Raw genomic sequence first — 23,354 nt, 5'->3', positions numbered from 1 at the left:
GAGCAGACAGGCTCTGCTTGCCGGCACACGGCTTTCCCCTTACAGGGGGTAAGCTCAACTAACTTCTGCAGGCTCGTCCAGCAGGCATGATGGCCTGCTCCTTCCCCAAGGAGGGGATCCTCTAGAGAGTCTAGACTGACTTTCACTAGCTAAACTCCTACCTCTCTAGAGAGGTCTAGAATGGCAAGAAGGTTCCACTGTAGGCAAACTAGCTCTGCCATAATTGCCGCCATCTGCTGGTGAACCAGGTACATTACATGTTAACATAACAATTGCAGGGAAATACAACTACACGTTATGCGGGATCTGAAATAAATACATAGGATGACACAGGATCAACATAGGAGATGGTAGAGGGGCACAAAGAGGTGGTAATGCCACTCTGGGGCCTTACAGTAGACCCAGATCCCGATAGAGAGGGAGAACTACTGTGTAGTCAGTGGCCAGACGGCCGAGGATTTGTGTTTATGATTTATGTTTGGTCTGCTGTTAAAGTGACAATAAAGCTGGTCGTGGCCAGTTTGCACCCAAGTCTGCAGTGTTGGAGTGGCTTCTTGAGGTGTGCCAACCATCTTAGGTGAGAAGACTGCAATCCTGGAGAGCGAAGTGACCCCAAGTTGTCACAGGAGTTGGGGGGGGGGACGGGACTCACTGCGCCACCAATGAGGATAACTAACCCATTAATACAAATACAGGCAGCGGGTGCCAGCTGCAGAATCACATAGCCGGCACCCGTCCTCTATGACAAGGCGCTGCAATCCGCGGCAGTTAACCCCCAATGAACCTGAGGGGTTCATTGCTGCGGATCGCAGCAGCCTGTCGTAGAGTTTGGGTGTCGGCTATGTGATTTTTCAGCCGGCACCCGCTGCCTGTATTTGTATTAATGGGTTAGTTATCTTCATTGGTGGCACAGTGGCCACAGCCCCTCCCCTCCTCCTCCCCTCTCTCCTGTCATTGGTAGCAACAGCACAGTGGGGAAGGAGAGACTCCTTCTCCACTGTGCTGCTGAGGAGAACATGGAATGCACTGAGCGAGCACTAAAAGTGTTATCCAAGTAGTAAGTGATATGGACCACACCTCTTAACGTTCATACATACCTCTTAGGCTACATGCACACGACCGTATGTGTTTTGCGGTCCACAAATTGCGGATCCGCAAAAAAAAGGATGACTTTCCATATAGCATCCGTTTTTTTTGCGGATCCGTTTTTTTTTGTGGATCCATTGTAATAATGCCTATCCTTGTCCGCAAACTAGAAAAAAATAGGACATGCACTATTTTTTTTGCGGGGCAACGGAACGGACATACTGATGCGGACAGCACACAGTGTGCTGTCCGCGTTTTTTGCGGACCCATTGAAATGAATGGGTCAGCATCCTATCCGCAAAAAAAACGGAACGGACACGGAAACAAAATACGATCGTGTGCATGAGGCCTTAGGCCTAAATTTACATGCACATCTTCGTAGAACACCACCATAATTAACAACCTGAAATGTACAAGTATAAGTAAGTGCACCCCCAAAACCCATATATTTTCTAAAAACAGAAAACCTAATGATTCCAGTTGCCTTGATGGCCTTTTGGCAGCCATATCCCCCTTCTGTAGCTTGGTACAAACAATAATTATTTAAAAAGAATGCATCAGAACATTGGCACCTAAAAGGCAGATCCAAGGAGAGATTTACACACATTAACAATGTAAGGGTCCATTCAGACGTCCGTAATTTGGGTCCGCATTCAATCTGCAATTTGCGGACCAATTCACTTTCAATGGGGCTGGAACGGATGCGCATCCGCATTTTCGGGATCCGTTTTTTCTGGATCCGCAATTCTGATCCGGAAAAAATAGAACATATAGTGTCTGTGATGTGCAGTCCGCAAATTGTGGATCGCACATTGCAGGTGTCCGTGTTGTGCGGATCCGCAATTTGCGGATCTGCAAAACACTTACGGACGTGTGAATGGACCCTTAATGTAATAAAAGTGTAACTGTCATATTTTTTTTATTTGCTAGTTTATTAGAGCTAGGCTTGTATACTGTCAATAATTGTCAAAAGATCTGTAATTACCTTTATAATAACAGCTTTCGTTAATGTCCCCTATCCCTTTCCATTGGTCCCTTTTAAAACAGAGTTGCTATGTCTTCTCTTATCTTCCCTTCAGTGTAAAGGGAAGGCAGAGAGACGGCCCTCCACGCTGCATGCCTGTGTGTAGATAGTATCGGGCTTCAGAGGGAGGAGGTGTGTCTCTCAGTAATCCAATCTGATTGGCTGTCAGGAAGCTGCTGGCTGCAGCAAGTGTGTATGGGAAGTGCAGGAAGGCAGTTTTGGCCTCAGAGAACTGGCAGAGGAGAAGAATCCCAAAATGAAGGTTTCAGAACAGCTGTAACTAATGGAAAAGCTCAAGGAAAACAGTGGTATGTGAAGAAACTAAAGATTACTTTATGTATAATGCTGCAGGAACAGTAACATATGCTAAAATAGATTATTATTATATATTTTATTTTTTTATAAAAACACGTCAATTACATTTTAAGATGTACGCAGAGCATATATTCCGCACATTATATTCCTCTCTCTGCTGTCAATAACAAATGTGTTCAAAATATATATTCCATGCGCTAACAGCTGCCATGTTACTAAAATGTACAACTTCTGACAGTGATCAGCATATCCTGTTTAAAAATACAGTGGACAGGTTGTCTCAGCTGAATGCAGCTTGATACAGAGCAGGATTTGCTGAGTAGATTGATATGTAGTTTTGTGGGAAAACATTTAGTAGGAATTTATCATTTATACACTTAAATTCCTGCTCATTCTAGGCTTTGAAGTCAAGGAGGCGGTCCTATCCGTGATTGACAGCCTTCCCTCTATGACTGTGTATACAGACATAGCTGTCATCACTGATAGGACCGACTCCTTGACTTCAAAGCCTAGAATGAGTAGGAATTTAAATGTATAGATTACAAGTTTTACTTCCCATGAAAATATATAGCAATCTGCTCAGCTCCTCCTGCTCTAGAACATGCCTCCTGTAGCTTATATTGCAGTTTTATGTGACAGGTTCTTTTTAATTTAATTTGCCCTAATCATGACCCCAGAATCTCAAAAAATCCAACCCTGGTGACTGAATCATTCTGGGAACCGATTCATATCTGTGGCCGTGGTGCTACAGTGTGATCCATGGTCGTTAAACATCCTTTTACACGGACTGATAATCAGGCCGATTATCGGAGATGAACGTTTATATAAACACTCATGCCCAATAATTGGCCGGTGTAAAGGTGGTGGTAATCACTCGATGAACGAACTTGTCATTCTGTCAGCACCAAAAATCATGGTTTCTGTGCAACAGATCTTCCCATCTAACAGTGACCTGAAAACTAGCGATCGCTTGTCCCCATACAGCACACATGATTGAGGAATGTAAATGTAGCCCTCATCTCTGCGGACAATCGGGCAATAATAAAGAATGTCTGCCTCGTTCCCAACGGTCCGTGTGAAAGCACCTTGCGAGGTGTGTCCCAGGACTTTTGTCTATAGAGGATTATAATCTATATAATTCAGTGCCCTCGGTGTCCGCATGGATTACATTTCCCCCATTTGCTCAGTTTTTTTCTTCCATGGTCAGAGTGGTATTTTGGATAATCGCACTAGTATGTTTATTTTTATGTATTTTTGGCAATTCTTTCTGTGAAAACTTTTACTCGGCTTCAGATTAGATGTAAAAAATGTTTTCTTTCATAAATGGTAGGAATTTTCGTTGGCTGAATGCTCTAGTCACGAGCTTTTCATAGCATAATGTGAAGGAAGATTCAAGTGATTAGCATTCTTGCAGAGAGTCTGGTTACAGTTTTAAACAGTGGAAAGTAATGTTACTCTTCATTATTTATTGGTGTCTTTGGCCCACACTGATTTTGTATAGAGACTGGCAGAGCTGATAAATATTTGAACCCTTGGGACATTGGGAACACGCGAGTCAAAACTATAGCATTAAAGTGTACTTTTTGAGAAGATGACTAGGTATAAAGGGGTTTATCTTGGAAACGGGGATGAATTAAAACATAAGGTGCTGTATATGGGTGCGTCCGACCCGAGTGTGGGATCTGCATGCAGAATACTGCTAATTGCAGAGATGCACCTGTACTATCCGCATGCAGATCTCGCAGCTGGGCTTCACTGAGAATGGACTTTCATTAGAAAGTCGCAGAGCTTTTTATCTATACAGTCATTAAAGGGAATCTGTCAGCAGTTTGGCCATGCTAAACTGCTGACCGCATTCTATAGAGGCTGAGGAGAGCAGTACAAACATACGTTTTGCAGAGCTTTTATTTTTGTATGAATATGAGCTATTATTCTGTCAGGTTCTGTTCCTGCAGCGCACTGGCAGTGGAGCGTGACTGTGACGTGCTGTCCACATGATCACTGCGACCCCTTCAAATGGCTGGGTGCTGGGGTGCCAAGAGTCGGACCCCAACCGTTCTAATATTGATGGCCCATCATAGGGATAGGCCATCAGTGTTGGAAAAACTGGATAAACCCTTTAACATTTCATAGCCAAGATATTATGGATGGTAGTGGAAAATAATTTCAATACTGGAAGGAGGGAAATTACAGAGGGTGCATAGTTTCTTGGATTCTCATATTTTAAAGACTATGTACAACTTGGGGGCAATTTTCTATTATTGTATTGTACTCCTTTTGCGCTAAAAATCATTTTTTCAATTGGTCTTTATTAGAAATTTTGAACCACTGTCTTTGTGCAGCCTTGAGTTTACCTAGTAGCAGGATCTGAATTTTCACTCTTCAGCTAACGGCTTCTTATGTCTGATCTCTGTCCTCCTAAACACTCATTAGAGCTCAATTCTTATCTTACTGAAAAACCTTATCTAACCCTTTGTGACAGAACGGCTAAATATTTTTAATAAACACCATTTGAAAAAAAAATCTAAAACTTTTTTGCCCAAAATGAGTAAAATGCGATCATAAAAACAAATTGCCCCTGAAGATGTACATAGCCTTCAAATGTCTGCAGCCCTGAGTCCTAATTATTGCAGTGCTACAAAATAAAATGTTTTTTGATGTTCCTGCTAAATATGACAATCCAATATCTATAAATGAATATTACAGTATAGTGCCAAATAATTAGCCATGCTTGGCTTGGTTAGTTATTGGCTTTATAGTGATATCCATGAGGTTTAGGGCAGAAAAGGAATTAATGTCTGCAACTCTGGTCTAGGGCAGAGAAGGGATTAATGTTGCACACCTAGTGTCCCGAGGGATCCTCAAGTGTTGTCCCTTTAGCAGGAAGACTAAGACAAGAATGGAAAGACATACTCCTACTTTGTTACACAGACTGCTCCCATGTTTGCCTTTTTATGCAGAATGCTCACCGTGCCCCCTTCTGTTACAGAGACTTCTCCCCATGCCCCGCTTCCCCTCTGTTACACAGACTGCCGCCATGGTTGCCCCCTCTGTTACACAGATTGCCAGGGGCAGATTGGGAACTTAAAGTGGACCTGGAAAAAAAACTAAGTGGCCCCATAATGTAGGCAAGTCCAAATTGACAGAAGGCAGGGCAACAGAAGTAGGTGGGGCCAGCAATACACTGCAGGACGAAGTACTGCCCTAGCAGAAAAAAATACCACAGTGCAGCTCAATATACTGCCACCTGTCCCACAGTATGAAACTGTATGGTGCCATATTCAACAATAAATACTTACATACTAAATAATAAACACACACTTCGTATGGATGAAAAGGCCGCGGTCTTTATTAAAATCTTGGGGGTTACATAAATCAACCAACTTTTAAAACCAATATAAATACCATTCTGAATAAATAATAAAGTCCATTACTGAAATAATTTAAGTCCACCCAGAATTCTGAGCGACTAACCCCCCCAAAATAAAACAAAGACCGCGACAAATTGCAGGGAGGGCGGGCGGGACAAGCTTCTTCTCTGCTCTTAACACGGTGACTGAACTCCGCAGGTAAGATACCTCAATAAATAGGTGAATTTCCCGCCACTCCTCTCTGCTAACCAATCCCGCAGCTAGTTAAAAATAGAAACAGACCCAGCAACCGGACAGCAGCAGAATTATCCAATAGCAACGCTGACCAGCGAACCAACTGACCAATCCTGAAGCTGACCAGAATAAGGCTACTTTCACACTAGCGTTCGAAGCGGATCCGTCTGATGTTTCATCAGACGGATCCGCTCCTATAATGCAGACGTTCGCATCCGTTCAGAACGGATCCGTCTGCATTATAACTTAGAAAATTTTCTAAGTCTGAAAGTAGCCTGAGCGGATCTGTCCAGACTTTACATTGAAAGTCAATGGGGGACGGATCCACTTGAAGATTGAGCCATATGGTGTCATCTTCAAGCGGATCCGTCCCTATTGACTTACATTGTAAGTCTGGACGGATCCGCTCGCCTCCGCACGGCCAGGCGGACACCCGAACGCTGCAAGCAGCGTTCAGGTGTCCGCCTGCTGAGCGGAGCGGAGGCTGAATGCCGCCAGACTGATGCACTCTGAGCGGATCCGCCTCCACTGAGAATGCATTAGGGCCAGACGGCTGCGTTCAGGACCGCTCGTGAGCTCCTTCAGGTGTGAAAGTAGCCTAACACAGGCTCACTTAATCTGAGGAGAAATAACAGGAGACAAAGAAGGGGGGGGGGGGGGGGTTAGAAACACCACAGACCAAAAAATATATGTTTCAATGGCACCATGAGGTGCAAAGCCCATTCAGGCCATGCCCCCATCATCATCATCCTGAGGCCAGGTGCCTAAGTACCTGATGCTCTTACATTAATTAATGCTGAGAGCCTCAGATCTTTATGTACCTTGCTGATGGCCAAGAGGAGAGATAAAGTGGGCTCCTGGGCATCGGCCCACCGGGAAATTTCTCTTTAGGGCTTATGGCCAATCCGCCCATGCAGATTGCTACTTACGTTCTCCCCCTTTTCTCGCACCACATTCCAGTGACTCCACTGTAGAACAAAGCAGTACACTGATTGTTCAGCATCCTGAATACAGAGATAGGGGATCGCGCGTGCTGCTGTAACTGTATAGTCACACATTTCTTCCTGTAGCTTTATCACTGCTATACTCGGTCTTTAAAGGGGTTGTCTGGCTTCTCTCATGATTTTATGTAGACCTTGGACAGTGCTGTACATAACATAAAAAGCCGCTCACGTGCTCCCAACTGCTCTATTCCAGCACCGAGGTTCCAGTTCTGAAGAAGCATGTGACCCAACAGTAATGTGCCACTTCACCGCTGAGGCCAATGAATGGCCACAGTGGAGCACATGACCCCGTCTGGAAGTTTACGCGCTCTGGACCAGAAAGACTAAAACTGGACCCTTGCACTGGAACAGCAGAGAGTTAGTGACTTTTTTGTATTATGTACTGCACTGTCTGGGGTCCACATAACATTGGGATAGAAGTTGGATAACCCTTTTAAGCGGAGGGCTCAGAGAGTCTCTGAGCCAGAGGGGTAGCCTTACAGCTTAAGGCTCCATTCAGACGTCCGTGTGTGTTTTGCAGATCCACAAAACACGGACACCGGCAATGTGCTTTCCGCATTTTGCGGACAGCACATCGCCTGCACTTAATAGAAAATGCCTATTCTAATAGGATTTTTTGGGGGGGGATCGGAATTGCGGACCCGGCAGTGCGGGTCCGCATTTCCGGATCCGGGCTGCACATCATGCGGTCCCCTAGAAATGAATGGGCAAAATGTGGAACGGAATTGCGGACGTGTGAATGGAGCCTAAAAGGAACAGTATAACTCGCAGTGCTTCTTTTATGCCCTTTAGTCTCTAGAACTTGGCATTGGTAGGCAGGGTTAATCTGTCTTGTTAGTCATTGTATTAGTATGACAACTTTATATTAAAGGGGTTGTCCAAGTTATATTTATTGATGCCTCCTCTTCATTGTTTATCTGCTCGCGTTGCATCTGCAGTGGTGAGCAGGTGTAATTACACCCCATTTCAATGGTCCGGATCACTTCTATACACTTGTGTACTCGGGTGCCGGGTGTCTGACCCCAGCCGATCTGATATTGATGACCTATGCTGAGGATAGGTCATCAATAAATATAACTTGGACAACCCCTTTAATTATGGCAATAGAATGTCACAATGATAATTACTATTATTATTGTATTTTATAATAATATCTGCACATTTGTTTGTTTTGCAGGTTTGACATCCTGATGGGGTATCCACGCTTCATCTTCTTAAGCTTGCTCAAACGTTCTTTCAAGGACACTATGAGGATCTCCAACTTCTTCTGGTGCCCAACATTAATTGTTTTCCTCCTGATGTCACTGACGACAGCAATAAACTCAGAGAAGACTGCTAATCACACTTCCAATGGTTCTGAAGCAGTATTGGAGTCATTACCTGTGATCACCTCTATGGTAGACCACATCATTGTGAAAGAAGGAAATGGCGCGGTCATTCACTGCAATATCGAGGGTCATCCTTATCCTCACTTCCAGTGGTATCATTCCAATGGGCACCTACTAAAGGAGGAGAATGGTAAATTGAAATGTAAAGATACCACAGATTTATGTTTATCCATCAAAAATGTTCATATTATCCTTTATTTGGCTCAGGCAGATATTAAATGTGAAGGTATTCTTGCAGTAGAGCTTTCTTTATCTTCTAATGTTATACACGGAGGCCGTCTTCTGTCCCTTCTCCGCTTCGCCCAAACAGTCTGTGGGCTCTTCTGCCCGCATCCGACCTGGTGTGTGCACTTCTTTTCCCATGCAGCTGAACAGCTAAAGGAGTGCACACATCCGGTCAGGACTTGGGCAGAAGAGTCCACCGCCTGTGTGAGTGCAGTGCATACAGTGGCATCGACGGAGCGGTAAGTATTAACCTAATGATCTTCCCTCCACAGGGCATTAAAGAAGTATTTTTATAAATAATCTAGAGGAATTTTTTTTAGGTCATAATTTTAGTAGTGTCTGTAATATTATTTTATTCCTGCAGATGAGTCCCTTTAAAGTTTTAAAAAATATAGTGATCATTAGATGGAAAGATCTAGCACTTTCTATTCTGTAGCTGAAATAGTCCTGTAACGCGAAAGCTGAATCTGATATCAAACACCCACTTATTAAGTGTAATTATTTTATCCTTACAATTCCGCTCGGTGTCTCTGGGCACATTATCTTGCCTGAGAACATTCAGGTAACATGAATGCTAAACATTATCTTTCTCCTTCTTTGCAATTTGCAGCGTCAGTCATTTTGGCTAATTAATGCTTTAAAGGGAACCTAAACAGGGGCCACTAAACCACTATTATGCAGTTGCCAGTTAGGGTATACCTTACTTCACTGCGCATGCACTGCACATCAGGTACATGCGCATTGAAGTGAGTTGTACTTTCTGAGGCTTCATCACCACAGTGCACATGCACCCCATGCTGCTGGAGAAGAGTCTCAAACCTTTTTCCTGCAAGTACAATTTTCATTGACTAGTGATGGGTTCACTATGGACAGGTGGACCTAACACCTAGGCTGCATAAAGGTATAACGGTGGTTTATTGTCCCCAAACCAGGTAACAGGTTCCATTCAAAACTTTACATGACCTTCTGATGCCAAAAAGGTGATGTTATTTTGCACACCTCCAGTTTCCACAAAAATAAAAAGGTGCAAATAGGGCTGCAGTAAACGATTTGATTTAGCAATCGAGTATTCTACTGGTAATTTTTATGATTTAATCGAGTAATCTAATAAAAAAAAAAAAAAATAATAGACTTTTTTCCTTTATAAAAACTCATAAGACCCCATGCCATCAGTCCCCAACACCCTGTGCGATCAGCCCAAGTGCATCAGTTCCCCCCCAGTGCCATCAGCTCCACTATCCCCCAGTGCCATCAGCTCTCCCCCACCCCAGTGCCCTCAGCTCTCCGCCACCCAGTGCCATCAGCTCCCCCTCCAATGCCACCAGCTCCCCCATGTCATAAGTTGCTCCCACTGCCATTAGCTCTCCCCCCACTGCCATCAGTTCCCACAAACGAATCATTGATTTGAGGATTTTTTTGTGAGAGAGCGCCTTAATCGGTGTGAGGAGACTTATAGGCCATACATGCTCCTCTGGAATTCTGAGAAGAAAGGGATTCAAATGAGCTCTTGACAAGTTCTGCCTCTAATGCCACCAGATGTAAAGCACCTAGCCTATAAGTCAGTGTTCAACCCTAAGCCAGCACCTCATCTACATACAGCTGTTTCGGGGTAATTGCCCCTCATCAGTACAGAGCAGAGAGTACTGACTAAACTGGGTGAGAGGCCTGTCAGGATTAGGGGAGTATTATCTTTCCTTGGGGAGAGAGTGCCTTAATCGGCGTGAGGAGACTTATCGACCATACATGCCATAAAGCCAGAATTGAAATACACACAAAAAAAAAAAATTAAATGTAACATAATGTTCTTATGTGCCTTTTATTTGCTCTTGTTTCACCAGATATCACAATTGTAGACCATTAAAAATAAACTAGAGAAGCAGTCGATTGTTCTCTCAGGCTGCAGCCATGTTTACTACCCCTCCTTCTCCCCCTCTCATGCTAGTGAACATAAGCCAGGAAGTGTGGATTTAGTCCCCCCTCCCCTTTCCTAAATAGTGCCACAGCTAGGCAGATTTGCCTTTCAGGCTCCTGGGAAGCTACCATGTGGAGCTGTAATAGACTACAGAATACTAAATCTACCAAGATAAATCCAATTCAAATACATACAAATATAACCCAGACAGTGGTTTGTAGTTATAGTCATTGAGAGTAATGCCTGTTCTGGTAGAATCCTTCCCCATCTGTCAGAAATCTATCAGATCTCCCTCTTTAGTGATAGTCAGTCATTATTCCTCAAAGTTGTAAAGCTGTGTCACTTCACATTTTTGTCCTACATTTAACATATACACATGGCATATATATGTTAAATGGCCGCTTCATATGGATGTCCTACAGTGGCATCTGAAAAATGGACCTTTGTTAGGCTCTGCTGGAGATGAAGAGTTTGGATGCTTATTGTTAAAAAAAAAAAAAAAAGAGAGAGAGAACAGAACTACAACTCCCAGCACGTACAGATTTTTACTGCAAAGCATCAGTGAACATTACATGGGGAGGGATATAGGAGGAAAAAAACCACAGCTCAGAGCATATTCAGACTGTTATAGGGCATCAGTGACAATAACATGAAGAGGGACATAAGAGAACAGAGCCTCCCAGCATGTCCAGACTTTTAATATGGAGCATCAATAGACATTATAGGGAGAGGAGTATAAGAGGGCAGAACTACAACTCCCAGCATGTCCAGACTTTTTTAATATGGAGCATCAATAGACGTTATAGGGAGAGGAGTATAAGGTGGCAGAATACAACTCCCAGCATGTCCAGATTGTTATTATGGGGAATCAGTGAAATATTAATCTCTCACATACAGCACTGGAGCTCCGCCCACATGGTGACATCGCTCAGGTCCTTCACCACTCCTCTGCACTGCTGAGCTCTGTTTCAGTGGGTAAATGTGGTGAAATGAAATTGGCTGGAATGTAATGAGCAAGTTGAAAAGGCTGGGAGGCAGACGATAGGTCTCAGGGAAGAGGGAGAGAAAGTGGCTGTGGGGACCAAGGGCAGAGACTCCTATAGCAGTGCAGGCGCATTGGTCTTCTGGCATTTCAGTTGGTGTGTTTAAGCCCTGTCCCTCTCCTGAACTTCCTGTTCAGTGTGTGTGTGACATAAGGTTCTTTGTCAGGGCTAGACAAAGAACATAGGGGCAGATTTATCAAACTGGTGTAAAGTAGAACAGGCTTAGTTGCCTGTAGTTGCAAAGGAGCTGTGAAAAATAAAAGGTGGAATCTGATTGGTTGCTATGGGCAACTAAGCCAGTTCTACTTTACACCAGTTTGATAAATCTCCCCCAGCATGCTTTCTCTGCACGATCTCTCCTAGACTGCTTATTACAGCAGTTTGGGACCACCTTGTAGATATAGCTGTGTGTGCACTGTGGATTAAATGTATTTGCATGATTTATGTTATTTCAGGATTAGTTCCCCTTTTATAAATAACCACATTTGAGTCCAGACAACAATTTTTTTTTTTAGTCCCCATTCACATCTATGGACTGTTCAGATGAGCGGTGATTTTCATGCATCACTTGTGCGTTGCATGAAAATCGCAATTTGTTCTATATTCAGCGTTTTTCACGCAACGCAGGCCTCATAGAAATGAAAGGGGATGCATGAAAATCGCATAACATCCGCAAGCAAGTGCGGATGCAATGCGATTTTCACGCATCATGGTTGCTAGGAGATGATGTTAGTAAATTGATAAAAGTCAATTTACTGTATTATTTTCCCTTATAACATGGTTATAAAGGGAAAATAATAGCATTCTTAATACAGAATGCTTAGTAAAATGTGGCTTAAGGGGTTAAAAAAATAAACTAAAACATTAACTCACCTCATCCTCTTGTTCGTGCAGCTGGCATGTCTTCTTTCTTCTTCTTTCAGGACCTGCAAGAGGACCTTTGATGACATCAGCGCAGGTCCTGCTGAATGAAAATAGAAGATTTCTATCTTCATTCAGCAGGACCTGTGCTGACGTCACGTGGTGAGCGCGATTACATCATCAAAGAAGAAAAAAGATGACGATGCTGGCTGCGCGAACAAGTCGATGAGGTGAGTTAATTTTTTTTTATTTTTTTAACCCCTCAAGCCACATTTTAGTAAGCATTCTGTATTAAGAATGCTATTATTTTCCCTTATAACCATGTTATAAAGTCCGGGTTCAGGTCTGGGCACCACATTCAGTTTCTTTTCACGCACGTTCAAAACGCATTGCACTCGCGCGGAAAAAAACTGTACATCGGAACGCAATCGCAGTCAAAACTGCCCGCAATTGCGTGCTTACTCACGCTGTTTTCCCGCAATCCGGAGCAAATCCAAAACGCCCGTGTGAAGGAGGCCTTAGAGTTTTCTATGTAATTTTCAGTGAGGTGTAAAATGAAATTGCCTTGATATTGCCATGCGTGTGATCTGTATTATGTGTAACGATACTGAGTTACCATAGTATGATGTTAGTAGCTAAACTAATAGCTGCAGTCTCCACAGCAGCTCCACTGTTATCTAGACTAAACGTTCGTACGACCTATTACTCCAGTGCTGGGTTATTTCCTGTTATTCAGATAGTGTTCTACCTAAGGAAATTGGCGCAGAGTTCCTGATTTCAGATCCAAGCACAGCAGATGCAGTCACCCAGCATGTTCTTCCGTGTATATAGCAGACCTAACCCGGTGTTGGTGACAAACTGTAGAAGAAAATAAAATCTGTTGAAGGCATAAAGCGGTATACTGGACTCCAGCTATTGATGACCTATCGTCAATAATATCAGATCAGTAGGGGTTGGACACTACGCACCCCCACTGACTAGCTGTTCCCTGCAGCCTCCAGCGCTATGAACGAGTGGAAGCACTGCTCTAGTCAAATTGTAGTGGCCATGCCGTGTTACTGCAGCCCAGCTCCCATTCATTCCTTGTTATCAGGTTCCTGAAAAGAAAACTAAGAATAATAATTGTTAAAAAGGTGTTTAATATCCATAATATTGGTTGTAATACACGGGGGTTTTCTGAGACTTTTATGCTGATGATGTATCCTCTGGATTAGGAATGAGCGAACTTGTGTTTTCAAGTTTGGCATACAAGGTCTGGGTTTTCTAAGAATTCCATTATGGATTCCGCCACCACGGACCATAACTTATGGTCCGTGGTAGCGGAGTCCATAACAGAATTCTTAAAGAGGACCTTTCACTAGAATAAAAAATGTAAACTAAGCATATAGACATGGAGAGCGGCGCCCAGGGATCGGAGGCTATACCGGGAGAACGGAGCGGCGCCCAGGGATAATAGTAAGTGCAGGGAGATCCCTGGGCGCCGCTCTCCATGTCTGTGTGCTTAGTTTTCATTTTTCATTCTAGTGAAAGGTCCTCTTTAAATAACCTGAACCTTGTGAAAACACAAGTTTGCTCAACACTACTCTGGATAGGTCATCAATATCTGATCGGTGGGAGTCTGACACCCAGGACCACACCATCACCTGTTTGCGAAGGCACTGGCACATGGATTAGCACTGCGGCCTTCTCTCAGCTCACTAAGCACAGTGCCTCACATTATACAGTGGCTATGCTTGGTATCGCAGCTCAACCCCCATTCACTTCAATGGCTGAGCTGCGCCTAAGCCATGTGACTGATGAACGTGACGTGACATGGCCTAGGCTAAGCTGCGCGAAGGCTGCAGCGCTACTCCGAGCATCAATGCCTTCTCAAACAGCTGATCGGCAGGGTACCCACTGATCAGATACTGTTGACCTATCTAGATGATAGGTCATCAGTATATTGGTCTCAGAAAACCTTTTAAATCTTCTTTACCCCTTCACCTCAATGTCTCCCACCTGTGGGCCCACCATGCAGAGGTTTTCATCTGCTTTAGACACTTCATGATGCCATCTGTGCCCACGCATACAGGCAGGCTGTGACAGGGTGCATGCAACTTGTTTTTAGGTGGTAATTTGAACAAAAAATAGCAATTTTGGCATTTTTATTTACATTGTTCACCATAGTTATGTTCATTTTATTGTATGGATCATTACAACCACACAATATTAATTATAATTTCTTTAAGTGAATAAAAGCAATTCCTGTTGTTTTTTTTTTTGTTTGTTTTTTTTCAAGCTTGTCCCAGTGTTGCAATATATTATGTCAGTTACAGTAAGGGTCCATTCACACGTCCGCAATTTTTTTCCGCATTTTGCGGAACGGAATTGCGGACCCATTTATCTCTATGATGCACAACGTGCTGCCCAGACACGGAATTGCGGACACGCAATTCCATTCTCGAAAAAAACAGAACATGTCCTATTCTTGTCCGCAATTGTGGACAAGAATAGGCATTTTCTATTAAGTGCGGCGATGTCCGTGTTTTGCGGATCCGCAAGACACACACGGACGTGTGAATGGACCCTAAAACTGACAGAATGCCTATTAAGAGCTGCCAAAGGCAGGGGCATATAGGCATCCGTACATGTCAGGCCTGAGGCCCCTGGCTACCGTGGCAACCTTTAAGCATCTTGTGAGTCCTCTCCTTCTCTCTAATCACTTAGATGGTTTGGTAAATGCTGACCACAGCATCTAAGGTAGGCATCCTCCAGCTGTTGCAAAACGACAACTCCCAGCATGCCCAAACAGCCTACAGGTATCCGCCTACAGCAGGGCATTGTGGGAGTTGTAGTTTTACAACAGCTGGAGGGCAGCAGTTTGAGGATGCCTGATCTAAGGGGTTAAACTACCTGCAGTGAGGGCATGGTGTCAGCTGTATAACACAACTGAAAACCGCAGGTGGTGCAGAAATATCTCCTGAGCCTATGCCATCACAGACCCATATTAGTTTAGTACTTTCCACAACGTACTATTCTGGTGCAAGGCAAGAAGAAGTTAAAGCTATTCTTTGCAAACAAGATCTTTGGATTTTCATTGAAAACGGATTCACATTTTTTTCTCAATTTTCCATAGTTTGGAACCCAAGGTTTGCTTGTACATTTGGTAAGAGACCTGCTTGCGTTGTCACGTCAGTTGCTATTAGGTGATGTAGTAGCAGCTATCAGGTGCTTCTGGCCATTAGACAAGCTCCGTGAAGTTGAGTCATCCCAGATGGTCAGCCGTGGATGCTTATTTTTTTCTTCAGATAATCATATCGTGCAGCTATTTTAGTCTCCTGCTAGGAAGCTGAATAAATTCTTATGCTACACCTTAGGCTCGGCATTATATTTAAAATCCTATTATAATCCATCGGTTAATTTTTCTGTGCTAATGTAGACAACATTTGTAAAACTGGTCATGTAATTGTCAAACGTATGTGTTTTTCATTTCAGAAGGAAAATTGTGGATTCTTGATAGTGGGCTTTTAAACATCACTACTGTGTCATTTGAAGACAGAGGAAAGTACACTTGTGTTGCTACAAACTCTCACGGCACTGTAAATAATACAGTTACCCTGCGGGTCATTTTTACCTCTGGGGACATGGGCATCTACTATATGATAGTCTGCCTGGTTGCTTTTACTATTGTGTTGGTGCTGAATATAACACGACTGTGCATGATGAGCAGCCATCTGAAGAAGACCGAGAAAGCCATTAATGATTTCTTTAGGACGGAGGGGCCAGAAAAATTGCAAAAGGCTTTTGAGATTGCAAAAAGAATACCTATTATCACTTCTGCCAAGACACTGGAGCTTGCCAAAGTTACTCAGTTTAAAACAATGGAATTTGCCCGATATATTGAGGAACTGGCCAGAAGTGTGCCCTTGCCACCACTTATTATGAATTGCAGGACCATAATGGAAGAGATTATGGAAGTGGTTCGCTTGGAAGAACAAGGTAATGCATTTCTACGACAAGGAGCTGTTGGTCAGGAGGTTTGTGATGTGGACGAGGTGTTCATCATTCCTAAAGCTTTACAACGGGGTGAGTCTCCAACAGCGGATTCGGATGCCTCTTCTCTCCATGAACCACCTCGGCAAATTGCCATTACGGTCTCTGTACATGCAATGGCAAAAAAACAGTGTCTAGATACAGATTCTCAGGACAGTATACATTCATGCACGAAAGAAGACTCTACATCAAAAGCATGTACGGACACTTCTGAACCAAGCGAACCTCCAGCTGAAAACACTACAACATGCATTATATACGAAAGCCATGTCTAGATAGAAAGTCTATGCATATTACTAATAGGACACACACAGCACCTTATAGAGAAGATGTAAAGAAGTATTGCCACTTAGCCTTAGTAAAATAAACCACCATTCTTGCTCAAATCATTTTGTGGCTAAATTTGCTCACTGAGTAGAGCTGTATGGTACTAAATTACTGCTGGTATCACTGGATTTTCACCCATACATTTACATTATAGTGCAGAGAAATCTCCTATTTCGGAAAAAGAAAATCCAGTAGAATCTAATGTATCAAGTATGTCTTTAATATTTTGTGGTTCATTGACATGTCTAATTCTTTACATGCTTTTGTCAGTTGAAATGTGTCCTGATACCTTGTGAGTATTGTTTCAGACTATGAGAAGCAAATGCTTGCCTAATGGCATCTCCCTTTCGACAAATAACGGAACTAGCCATTGATATGTGTTCCAGATGCATTAGAAAGCCCATGGGCCTTGTCACTAGACAATCTCGATTGCTGCTCTGTCTTCAGGTGTATGATCAATATATTGTGTCCTTCAAAACAGATTAGTGGCTTAAAAGGGTCAGATTAAGTGATCTGATTTTTTTTTCAAAAACAAAGTGAGCTCTTCTCTCTGTTGAGGGAGCGCTGATCTGGATTGAAATTCTGTAAAATAATAAAACAAAAAAAACACTGTGAGCTGAGCTCATGGAAGTGGCAGAAAACACCAAAGACCAGCGATTACATAGTTCCTTCCTAATGTAGTCTGCTGTACTGTGAGCGTTGGTGAATATATTCCTTGTCACACCCTGGGAAAAGGCAGCTGCCCAACTACAGACCTGTTTGCTGTTAGACAGGATCTGCCATCTTTATTTATAGTGTACAACTTGTTCATCAACCAAAAGTATTAAATCAGAGAAGTTAAAAAAAAAAATGTTCTCTATAAACCTTTTTATAATCCGTAGACACCGTTTTCTCTGCTGTTTTCCATTAGACATTAGGACATTAGTTTTGTAAGGCTAATCAAAAGTTATGTTTGCCAGGTCTAACTAATTTCAGCGAGATCAAGTCACAGTCCAATATTGGGTGAAGTTACTTTAAAGACCATCTGTCTGCAGGATCTTCTTAAACCATCCATAATGCCTGGTAGGAGTGACCCTGCTGATTTAAAATGATAGCCTTCTTCCCCCTGATCCATTGCTCCATTTAGGAGAAATAAGTGTTGTAAAAAATATGCAAATTAGGGTTTAAGTTCACTAATCGCTCCACTTCCAAGGACACTCGCCCCACCACCTGGACACCTGGCTAAGGTCCACCCATGGTACACTTAAGCCCTAATATGCTTTGTTTAAAAAAAAATTATAATCTTCCCCTAAATACAGCAACAGAAAAGGTATGTTTTGAAAACAGCAGGGTCAGCCCTACCAGGCCGTATGGCTGGCTTAATTGGCATCTGTCAGCAGATTTGTTCCTATGACACTGGCTGACCTGTTACATGTGCGCTTGGCAGCTGAAGACATCTGTGTTGGTCCCATGTTCATATGTGCCCATATTGCGGAGAAAAATTGTTTTACTATATGCAAATGAGCCTCTAGGAGCAACGTGGGCGTGGCCATTACTGCTAGAAGCTCTGCTCTCTCTGCAACTGCTACACCCACCCTCTGCACCTTGACTTTAGAAGAAGTCAGGGCTAGGTGTGAGGATGTTTTCACTGCCTGGCCCTGTCAAAGTGCAGAGGACACAGCAGTTGCAGAGAGAGCAGAGCCTCTAGGTGTAACGGCAATACCTCTGTTGCTCCTAGAGGCTCATTTGCATATATTAAGACATAATTTTTCTCAGCAATGTGGACACATATGAACATGGGACCAACACGTAGATGTTCAGTCAAGTTGAACATCTATGATAATGGGAAAACTGGACATATTAGCATTCAACATTTGTTATGTCACGCAAGCTATTATGCAAAGCCTATTGACAGGTGTGGCACTGTTCCTGGAAGAAAGCAGCCATGTTTGTGAAATACTGGACAGCTCCTTTTAAAGCAGAAGCTTTGGAAACTATATAGCAAAATATTTGCAAATAAAAAAGTAAGGGTTTTAGATTACAAGTCTCCGAATTGTACTGAAACCAGTGTTCTCACTCCTCCAGTTTTCTTAGACAGAGTGGGAATAGTCATGTTGTGTGCCAAGCTAATCATGGTCAGTCCAAGAGCAACAAGTGTATGCCCCAGACACAAGTGCCTCATGCCTCAGTTATTACTTCCCCTGTCCACTGGATAGGTGAGAACTGCTTGCTTAGTGAGAGTTCGAGAGCTGGGATCCTCACCCGAATTCTACTCCAGTGTCCCTCCATTCGAAATGGATTGGTGGTCAAGAATGCACACTGCTACTCCAAAGTCTGTGGGATTGATAAAGATTGCCTACACTTAGCTGTCTCAGTCAGTGCCATAAATTTTGAATGGAACAGCAGCACTAATGCTCAACCGCTGCTCTATTCAGATAGAGAACACAGGAACCCCGTTCTGGTAATTGGTGGGGGAGCCAGGTGTCAGACTCCCTCTTATCTATTATTTTTTACATATCCAGTGCACAGCTGATAATTGCTTATGACCGGGAAGGCTCCTTTCAGTTAGTTGTATACAATATATAATTGCCAGATGAAAGATCTCTGAACAATTAATATACCTGCTTTACCTAATGTAGTTCATGAGAGCAGACGTGTTGTGAGGGTTTGTCAGACCACACAGACCTAGACATTAGGTAATTCTTGACAGATCCTTCTGACAGCCTTCGAATGAATAGTTTTTGCAGTCACACATAAATAATTAGCACTCTTAAGAAGATGACCTTCATTATAAGAAGGTCACTGGCTTTAAGGGTTTTCCTGATTTGTAAGATATTGATGACCTATCTTCAGGATAGGTGATCAATACCTGAGTGGTGGGGGGCTGACTCTCGGCACTCCTGCCGTACAGCTGTTTGAAGAGCGATGCAGCCTCTTCCTAAGCCGGTGGCATCACGTTAATCTGTCACGTGACATAGGCACAGCTCAGTCCCATTCAAGTAAATTGGCCTGGGCTGGAATACCAAGCACAGTCCGTTTTCAAATAATAGTACTGTGCTTGGTATACTGTGAGGAGGACATAGCTCTCACAGCTGGTCGGTGGTGGTGGTGCTGGGTGTCTGAACCCCACCAAACAGATATTGACTTATCCTAGACTAGCCTCTTTAAAAATGAAAATTTTATTCTGTAAGCCATGGAGAAACTCAACTGATCATTTATAATACACACAGGGTGGCCACATGTGGCTTGCATGCTTCTCTTATGTATACTTGCCAACTTGTAAGGGTTGCTGCCCAGGAGAAGTGAGAATGTGGCTCGCACAGTGTGGCCCTAACATTTTATGACCCATTTACATGTCCCTTTTTAGAAGACCTCTTTTGTGATGCATCACACACCTTTTCATGACATGTCACATCATGCAAGCAAGCATGGGTGTTGGCTTTGGCTGATGACATAGCATCCCCTTGCCACATACAGTTAGAACATATAAAGGGCTGCAGCCTTCCATGCACTTCTTTGGGAAATGTACCAGCTCTTCCAAGAGGTTGGGAGGTTTCCCCTTTTTCCAAGAGCCTTACAGGCGTTCCATGAGGGTTGGCAAGTATGTGTTTTATGCAGCTTTGTAATGCACCACCGATGCCAAATAAGAATCCAGGATTCAGTGAGACAGAACCAGATTCCTAGCAAGGTCATTGATCCTTTTTGCAAGACTTGTCTTGTCCCGTGTTGATCTATGATTGCATGGATTGCCACTGGAGGAGATGGCTAGGCTCAAGTGACTGTTTCTTACATGAAAGTTCCAGACAGAGGAGTAGAGAGCTGTGAAGGATTAATCATGACTGAAATTATAGGTACTACTGCTTGCATGGCACAGATTTGGTCAATGTTTGTGTTTGCTCTACTATTAGACTTATCACTTCCGTGCAGTGACTTTTCATACTGAGGATCAGTGGCAGTCCAGAGGTTGAAGCCTCACCAATCATCAAAGCGTTGACATCCTAAAAGATGGGAAAACCCTTTTAAGAGAGTGGAGTGAGTAATAACAAAACTGCGAGATATGTTCCACTGTGCCAGTTTACCACTTGATTCGGTAAAGCTGGAGAATATGTAATCTGTGCCACATAAAGTACATTCTTCCTCATGTTCTTCATTTATTGATGCAGTAAATGAAGACAGGTTTCCAGAATTGTAGAAGCTGCTAAATCCAAAGTCCATATTGAGGATTATTCTTTATAAGTCCTTGTATTTCCTATAAGGTGTGTGTATTAGTGATTATCTTTGTGGAAAGCCCCTACAGGTTTTTAAGCCGATGTGTAACTGTATGATAGTTTGAGTTAGTCCATCATGGCAGGCCATGCATTTTTGTTATACTTTTTTCATAAATAGAGAGCTTTACCGGGGAGGATAGTTATCTCTGTATGTACAAATGTCCTTACCATCGACCACACTATTGCTCTTGTAACTGAAAGGAACGGTGATGCCAATATCATTCTGTGCCTATAAACACCTTGTATATTGACTGACCAAATTGCCAGTACAATGTGCAGTAACTGGCATGGCATTATGTATTTGTGGAACCTTTGATCTTTTCTTTGTCACTAAACAACCTGTAAAAGCTGTAAAACAGTCTACAAAGCAACATACAATAAAGAAGAAACTGCAATATGTCTTTGTATTTGTTCCCAAATGTCCTTAGGACATCCAGTGCCCGTGTGAAATGACGGAAGTCCTGTAGAAAAAATTATTAAAAAGTGGGGAAGACATTTAAAAAAACTGCTTTGGTAAGTTGGTCTACTTGTCCTATGCTGGGGTGAGATGTGCCACAATTATAATGGCAGCACATGTCGGGCAGCCTGTGCTCCAGGACCCAAATCTACTGGAGTAGATTTCAAGTGTAATGTGCACCAGTTTATTTGGTGAACATATTGTTAAATGTGGAGCTGAAAAGGCCCTGCCCATGGCCCATATCCATGCCTTGTCCACTTTTTACAAAAATGGCAAGAATGTTGGAAAGGGGTAGAGACATAAATTTTAAAGCAAACCTGGATTTGTGCCAAAATTTGCCAGAATTATGCCGGAAAACTGCCAAACAAGCTTAATAAATCTTCCCCAGTTTGTAAGAAAATTTGGACTTTTCTTATTTAGAAATTATTTCCACCAGAATAAATGTGGATATTGACTTAAGAAAATGTATATAAGCCATCTTATTTGATGTGCAGTGGCTGGTAATGCATATACAGGTGAAACTCGAAAAATTAGAATATCGTGCAAAGTTCATTTATTTCAGTAATGCAACTTAAAAGGTGAAACTAACATATGAGATAGACTCATTACATGCAAAGTGAGATATTTCAAGCCTTTATTTGTTATAATTTGGATGATTATGGCTTACAGCTTATGAAACCCCCAAATCACGATTTTGAGGTACCCTTTGCTCAGGGGCTATGGATTAATTAGCTGACTAGAGTGTGACACTTTGAGCCTAGAATATTGAACCTTTTCACAAAATTCTAATTTTAAGCTGCATTAATGCAATTCCTTTTAATTTGCATTACTGAAATAAATGGACTTTTGCACGATATTCTAATTTTTTAAGTTTCACCTGTATGTTCCCAGAGCTAGAGAAAACAGTTTATTAGCATGAGTGGAGCTGTTTCTGAACTATACAGTACATTAACCCTTTTTTTCTAATCCTAGACCTATGAGAACAGATTTATTAAGACTTGTGTTTCATGGTTGGAGTGAATTGCTCCAGAGTTATTAAAAGGTGCTTGCCTCTTAATACATTTAGTGAATTTTGATCTGTTTTAAAGTCAGAAAATGAAATGCATGCCTGCTGTGAAAAGAAAAGATTTTCACCTAAACTTGCACTATTTTCTGGCTTTTGTAGTAATAAGTCTGTCTAAATGTTTTAGGCCACAACTCCTCTGGTAAACCACGGCCAATTTCAAATTGCGTGCAAAATTTTATTTTATTTTTTTACATTTTTCTATTTTTTGCCATTTCAGACTTATTGCAAATTGCTAATTTTGAGTATTATTTTGATGGCGAACACTGGCATAAAGTGATTAATGAACGTAGCCTATAGTTATTCTGAACTAATTACTGCAGAGGAACAATATCACAAAGTGTAATTTGCTCAAACTCCCTTTTTTTTGTTGTTTTTTTTTAATTAGCACTACTATGAACATGAACATGCTGGCCAGCTTTCAGGATTCATTTAGATGATACTATTCAGCTTCCTGCAGGAAGTGGTATCTCCACAATCTATTCTAGTGATGGGATGAATTTCACCTTCATGCCCCACAGACTATACGGCAGCTGGCTGCTCAAAATATAAGGCTATTATTAGCGACGGAAGGGAACAAGCATCATTTGTCAGCTTCTGTCCTCGCAGACCTTCTTTCCAGTGTCTATAAAGCACACTCATTACATTCTGTAAAATGTAGCTCAATTTCCTTATCTGAACGTTGGCTATAGTCTGCAACAGCTGAGATGACAAGCCTTCACTTACATGTCCTTTCCATTCCAATACAAACGCATTATAGAAGAA

General features: G+C 42.5%; 1 protein-coding gene across 1 annotated transcript in view; it reads left to right on the top strand.

Annotated features, from left to right (window-relative positions):
* MFAP3L (microfibril associated protein 3 like) overlaps positions 1 to 21,458 on the top strand; it is a 67,937-nt gene extending 46,479 nt beyond the window's left edge. Inside the window, exons 2-3 of the mRNA XM_040418662.1 lie at positions 8,212 to 8,552; positions 15,938 to 21,458. Of these exons, the coding sequence (XP_040274596.1) occupies positions 8,225 to 8,552; positions 15,938 to 16,770 (1,161 nt within the window). The 5' untranslated portion in view covers positions 8,212 to 8,224 and the 3' untranslated portion in view covers positions 16,771 to 21,458. The remainder of the gene's footprint in view (positions 1 to 8,211; positions 8,553 to 15,937) is intronic.
* The last annotated feature ends 1,896 nt before the right edge of the window (positions 21,459 to 23,354 follow it).

This window comes from Bufo bufo, chromosome 2 (genome assembly GCF_905171765.1).
Source record: "Bufo bufo chromosome 2, aBufBuf1.1, whole genome shotgun sequence".
NCBI lineage: Eukaryota > Metazoa > Chordata > Amphibia > Anura > Bufonidae > Bufo > Bufo bufo.
The sequence above is the reverse complement of the archived record's forward strand: the minus strand, read 5'-3'. Positions and strand labels throughout refer to the sequence as shown.